The sequence below is a fragment of the Chrysoperla carnea genome, chromosome 1, assembly GCF_905475395.1.
Source record: "Chrysoperla carnea chromosome 1, inChrCarn1.1, whole genome shotgun sequence".
NCBI classification, from domain to species: Eukaryota; Metazoa; Arthropoda; class Insecta; order Neuroptera; family Chrysopidae; genus Chrysoperla; species Chrysoperla carnea.
Window position 1 is genome coordinate 119,934,385 of NC_058337.1, and position 6,849 is coordinate 119,941,233.

At 28.0% G+C, this 6,849-nt stretch overlaps 1 protein-coding gene across 1 annotated transcript; it reads left to right on the plus strand.

Moving 5' to 3' along the window:
* The first annotated feature begins 889 nt into the window (after positions 1 to 889).
* LOC123293985 (zinc finger protein 271-like) lies at positions 890 to 3,041 on the plus strand. Its single transcript, XM_044875018.1, has 4 exons — positions 890 to 1,013; positions 1,260 to 1,442; positions 1,683 to 1,933; positions 2,213 to 3,041. Exons 1-4 carry the CDS (start codon positions 890 to 892, stop codon positions 2,987 to 2,989), a joined length of 1,335 nt encoding a protein of 444 aa, XP_044730953.1. The 3' UTR covers positions 2,990 to 3,041.
* The last annotated feature ends 3,808 nt before the right edge of the window (positions 3,042 to 6,849 follow it).

A 6,849-nucleotide genomic window follows, 5' to 3' on the forward strand; every position in this document is an offset into this window, starting at 1 on the left:
TGTGCGGAATTTCGATTGACCAATTATACCATCTGAAAGGTCAGAAATTGGTCATAAAAGGTCAGTTGGTCTCATTAATTGGTCAGCATCAGAAAATTTTTTATTAAAGATTAAAGTTTTTCAAGGTCAATTAATAAGTTTAGCACCTCATTCGCAGAAAAAATAAAAAACTCCACCTATGCGCGATCGGGAAGCATTCGCTGATAATTGGTCAGCTAATATAAATAATTGGTCAGTTTAATTTAATATTAAAAAAAATTAAAAAAGTTGTCTCTGTTGTAACGCGCATGCTTTGAGCCGGATGGTTTTATCAGGGCAGTGAGTACTTACGCGCAGCTCTTCGCTATAAACCAGACAGAGTAGGGGAAATATAACTTATAAATTGACCTTGAAAAATTTTAATCTTTAATAAAAAATTTTCTGATGCTGACCAATTAATGAGACCAACTGACCTTTTATGACCAATTTCTGACCTTTCAGATGGTATAATATTGGTCAATCGAAATTCCGCACATGAGGGGCTAAGATCGCGGAGCTATGATATATCATAAAATTTTACAAAAATTTGTAACAGGAGAACATGAATAAAACCAAATTTAATATGGTCAGGTTGGTATTGTTTGGTTCTAATGTCGTTGGATTGGCAGCATTGATATTACTAATATACTTGTCTCTTTTGGTTTAATACAATATCAATATATCTTACTCATTTATAATTTTATTTTTAAGCAGCCATGTTTTTTGTAGTTTTAACCAATAGAAATGCTTATATTTTAGTATATTTGTTTATCTCTTTGGGATCACATCAATAAATAAAAATATTCGTTCTATAAAATAGGTTATATTTTTTTAAATTAGTTAATTTATATTAAAAAAAATTACAGAAATAATGCTTCAAATTGAAACATTAGATGAAAATGTTACAATAGATGTTGGTTCTATCAAGAATGAAATACGAGCAGATGACAGCAATGTTTTAATGGAGGAAGAAATACCTAACAACAGCATTAAAAGTGTAAAACCAGAATCAATTGATGAAAATATTAAAATTGAAAAAGAATTACATACAGAACTAATTATTAAAAGTGAAATATTTGATGAAAATGTTTTAGCGGAAGGTGAACAAATTTGTGTTGTGAGTGTTAGTGAAACTCATAAACAATTGTGCAAAATTAATTACGAAAATATTAAAGTCGAAAAAGAATTACATACAGAACTGATTATTAAAGATGAAATATTAGATGAAAATTCTATTTTAGAATCACGAGGGATTCATACTGCAAGTGTAATTCAATCATTTTCATGTGATATTTGTAATAAATCATTTAATGATCAAAGTACTTTAGTTAAACATAAACGTGTTCATAGTGACAAAAAACCATTTTCATGTGATATTTGTAATAAAATATTTAATCAACGATGTACTTTAGTTGAACATAAACGTATTCACAGCGGAGAGAAACCATTTTCATGTGACGCTTGTAATAAAACATTTAATAATCAAAGTTATTTAGTTCAACATAAACGTATTCATGGTGGAGAAAAACCTTTTAAATGTGATGTTTGTAACAAAACATTTACTCGTCAAAGTAATTTAATTGGACATAAACGTATTCACACCGGAGAAAAACCATTTTCATGTGAATTTTGTAATAAAACATTTACTCAACACGGATCTTTAGCTCATCACAAACTTATTCACAGCGGAGAGAAACCATTTTCATGTGACGCTTGTAATAAAACATTTAATAATCAAAGTAATTTAGTTCAACATAAACGTATTCATGGTGGAGAAAAACCTTTTACATGTGATGTTTGTAACAAAACATTTACTCGTCAAAGTAATTTAATTGAACATAAACGTATTCACACCGGAGAAAAACCATTTTCATGTGAATTTTGTAATAAAACATTTACTCAACACGGTTCTTTAGCTCATCACAAACGTATTCATAGCGGAGAAAAGCCATTTTCATGTGATACTTGCAATAAACCATTTAATCGTCAAAGTAATTTACTTTCACATAGAAGGCTTCACACCGGAGAAAAGCCATTTTTATGTGATATTTGTAATAAAACATTTACTTTTAAGTTTCATTTAATTCAACATAAACGTATTCATGGAGGAGAAAAACCTTTTACATGTGATGTTTGTAACAAAACATTTACTCGTCAAAGTAATTTAATTGAACATAAACGTATTCACACCGGAGAAAAACCATTTTCATGTGAATTTTGTAATAAAACATTTACTCAACACGGCTCTTTAGCTCATCACAAACGTATTCATAGCGGAGAAAAGCCATTTTCATGTGATACTTGCAATAAACCATTTAATCGTCAAAGTAATTTACTTTCACATAGAAGGCTTCACACCGGAGAAAAGCCATTTTTATGTGATATTTGTAATAAAACATTTACTTTTAAGTTTCATTTAATTCAACATAAACGTATTCACACCGGAGAAAAACCATTTTCATGTGATACTTGCAATAAAACATTTAATCGTCAAAGTAATTTACTTTCACATAGAAGGATTCACACCGGAGAAAAACCATTTTCATGTGATACTTGCAATAAAACATTTACTCGTCAAAGTAATTTACTTTCACATAGAAGGATTCACACCGGAGAAAAACCATTTTTATGTGATATTTGTAATAAAACATTTACTAATCGAAGTCATTTAGTTAGGCATAAACGTATTCACACCGGAGAAAAACCATTTTCATGTGATACTTGCAATAAAACATTTAATCGTCAAAGTAATTTACTTTCACATAGAAGGATTCACACCGGAGAAAAACCATTTTCATGTGATACTTGCAATAAAACATTTAATATTCAAAGTAATTTACTTTCACATAGAAGGATTCACACCGGAGAAAAACCATTTTTATGTGATATTTGTAATAAAACATTTACTAATCAAAGTCATTTAGTTAGGCATAAACGTATTCACACCGGAGAAAAACCATTTTCATGTTAAATTTGTAATAAAACATTTACTCGCCAAAGTAGTTTATTTGAACATAAACGTATTCACACTGGAAAAAAACCATTTTCATGTTAAATTTCTAATAAAACATTTACTCATAGAAGTAATTTAGTTGCACATAAACGTATTCAACATTAGTGGAGAAAAATCATTTTCATGTGATAAATAATTAAATAAATAGTAATATATTTTTTATTTAACTTGTAGGATCGTTTGTTTGTACTTTATTGTTACAAAAATTATAATCATCCAAATTTTGATGTTTTTTACTTTTTTTTCTTGTATTTTATGTTCAGTACAAAACTGATGACTTTACCACGGGAACTAAAATTAATGCTTGCCGCATTCCAGTTAACTTTATTTAGGTACTGACAGCATTCTCAAATAGTTCAAGACGTTTCAAATATATAGTTTTCAAAATAATGCAATTTAAATGTAAAAATTGTCTTGTTTGTTAAATATCTCGAAAAATAATAAAGTTACAAAAAGTTTAGAGGGTAAAAAGTACGCTCTTTTTCAAATATTTCAAAAAAAAGAAAAAACGTAGCAAACAATTAATTTTAGTTCCGGTGGTAAATTCATCAGCTGAATAAAACATAATAAAAAGGTACGAGAAACTTTTTTTTCTTTTTCGATTTTAAAGTTAATATTTAGTTAAGTTATGAGTAATAAGTTCACAAATCTTCAATTTTTTAGCAAAATATTTTGAAAATTTTTCGAAAAAGGACACCTGGTTTTCGGGGAGCATAATCTCTTCGTCTAGATTTCGTCGAGTATGTTTTTTAAGCAGCAAGCGAAATTTTTTGATGTCGAAATCGGGAACGAAAAAATTCATTGTTTTGGGATGGGTTTTTTTGTGGTAAAAAGTAAAACTCGTAGAGCTCTGAAACTTGCACACGTTACTAATAAATTCTTGCTTCACATTAAAAAAATATATGCAATTGTTATCTTTCGTGTAACGACGGCTATGATGATCCTGTTAAAATCATGTAATTCTGCATCCTAAAAAAACTGCACTTTTTCATGGTCCGATTTCGAAATCAAAAATTAAAAAATTTCACTTGCTGCTAAAATGTCGTGCTAGACGAAAAAATATAAAATATTAACTGTATAAAATAACCAAATATTATTTATTATTAATGTATAAATATATTTAATAAAATATCGTTTTTATCAATTTTTATGGATTAATTTTCATGGATCAATAATGTACCCACATTTATCTTTTATCCTTTTACATCGATTTCAGGAATATCAAACAGAACCTACATTTTCAACAAAATATTACTGCATTTATTCATTTGTAGGTAAGTAAGAAAAAGGTAAGTAAGAAGAAATGCTAAATGGGTAAGTTTAATGAAACAGGTCAGTAAAAGAAGAATAAATACTAAGTTCAAGAAAACAAATTTATTAGACAAAGTTGAGTAAAACGTATTTCAAGTACATTACAGTACAGTGGAGAAGTGGTTAGGTCAGTCGCTTCCGGTTACAGAGTACCTCGGTTCGTATCTAGCGTTGCCCTGAGAAATTTTTTATTAAACAAGCTATTATACCGAGGTAATGTCAATTTTTTACATAATTGTTATGAGAACCAAAAGCGATAAATAAGTAAGAGAGTGGGGTATATTTTATGTCATTTTAATTCCCACCCACTGACAGAAGATTGATTTATGACATTAGTAGGGGAAGGTGATATAAACATAATTAATTTATTTTTGTGAAATAACATGTTCTCCTATTACAAAATCTTACAAAATTTCATTTAACAAGAATAAATTTTAAGCATGTAAAAAAAATAAGCAAAATAATAAGTATTTTTTTAATATTTTGTAATAGGAGAATATGTTATAAAAAAGTGGGATAATATAAAACCATGTTCTCCTATCACCAAATTTCGAATTTTAGTCGCAACAGCTTCTATTTTTATTTTAGAATTAAAAATGTAATATTTTGTAATAGGAGAATATGAGTGAGATAAACTATATGACATGTTCTCCTATTAGAAAGTTTCAAATTTTAGCATAATCAAGCCATTTGCACAATTTTTTTAATATTTTGTAACAGGAGAACATGATTTTAAAGAGTGAGATATATTATTTATAATTTAAATTCCCTTTCCCTGACATAATAGTGATTTATGACATATGCATAAATGACGTTATTAATAACAAGAGGGAGGGTTATTTATATAATTTAAACTATCAAAAAAGTGGAAAATTTTTAACATCAGGAAAAATTCATTTAATCTAAAAGTAAAAATATTAGATACGAACCAGCTTACCTTGATTTCATATGCAAGTGCTCTCTTTAACTTTTAAAATTTTCCCAAGACTGTTTTAATTTTTCATTTTAAATGAAAACCGAAAATAATTATCTTTTTTTTATAGAAATTTTTGCATGCATTTTTGAGTTTTTAAAGAATTTTAAAAAAATCCCATTTGTAAAAAATTATGTATTTCTTTTTTTAGGAAAATATTTTTCTCAGAAAAATTTTATTTTACAAACTTACCCTAATCATGGGAGGTAGTTTTGTTTAAGTATCAACCAGTTTATCATTAAAAGAAATTGGAATTGTCGAATTTTATTCGGTAGCTGAATTTACGAATAAGATTGTGAAACTCGAAAGAAATCTGAAAAGCAGCAATGCCAAGTTTTAGATTTTTACCTGTAGAATAAAAATTTTCAGGAAGAAAATTAAAGATTTTTCACGTCTCTCTTAGTCTTAGATATATTTCAAAGGAAAATTTAATCGGGGATTTCGTTTTCGATTTTTAAATTTTGTAAATTTCACGTGATTCTTCCAAATAATCCGATTCTTTAACCCTCTTGGCTCAAATATTAGTCCTCTAAGTACAGATTTTTCGTAATTTCGCTACCGAATATAGTAATTTGAAAGGTTTTATTTAAGTTTGCCAAAAAATGACTGTATTTTTAATTTTAAATAATTTTTTGTGGAGAACAATTTTCAAAATTTACGCTCTCTTTAAAAGAAAATCTTGCCAAAAAAGAAAATATCCATTAATTTGAAAATAATTTTTTCAGATACATACCAGATTTAGCACACATTAGGAAAACTGTGATCTTATGATATTTAAAAAAAAAGAAATATTTGACTGTTAAAAAAATTGTTCGCCATAAAAATTAGATCTCAAAGTTTTTTTTTAAAATATTTTATTTGATTTTTTTTTAAAATAATAGGTCTAGAGACAGGCGTAGTATTTGAACAAGTTTTTCCTCTACAAAAATTTTCAAAGCCGTGATTTATTTCTCAGAGGGTCTTGAAAAATGTATTTCAGCGTCAAGTTTAAAATTGATGAATATTCTTATTTGAATATCGATCTCAATATTCATCAATTTTAATCTTAAATTACAATCCCCTGAAGAAGAATCTCTTTCTATGGAAGTTTTCGTAGATATACCAAAAATTTTTAGGTACATCCTGGATATATTATAGGATATGACACGTAAAAAAATCCATTAAACCCTAACTTTCTGCCGCTTGGTAAATAAGTTCTCGAATCGATGTGAAACATTTTCTTGCATAGGAACATATATATGGCAAAGCGGCAATTTTCGAGATACAGAGGAAGTGGGAAATCAAGTTTTTTACTCTTTTTATTTTCCCCATCCCGTCTATTTCGAAAATGGCTGCTCTGCCATTTGTATGTTCTATGAGAGAAAATGTTCCACATCGACTCAGCAGCTTATTTACCACGGGGCAGAAAAACCATGTGCCATATCCTAGAATAATAATAGTATCTCGAATTTTAAATGATTTTCAAATACCACGCTTGACTCCAGACCTGTCAATGCACTTTTTATTATCTTTTGCACCAATCATGTGACAAATT

Coding starts and splice junctions, on each gene's coding strand:
- LOC123293985 (XM_044875018.1), top strand. CDS start 890: ATGCTTCAAATTGAAACATTAGATGAAAATGTTACAATAGATGTTGGT. Junction 1,443..1,682: donor TACTTTAGTTGAACATAAAC/GTATTCACAGCG, acceptor ACGGATCTTTAG/CTCATCACAAACTTATTCAC. Junction 1,934..2,212: donor TTACTCAACACGGTTCTTTA/GCTCATCACAAA, acceptor ATTCACACCGGA/GAAAAACCATTTTCATGTGA.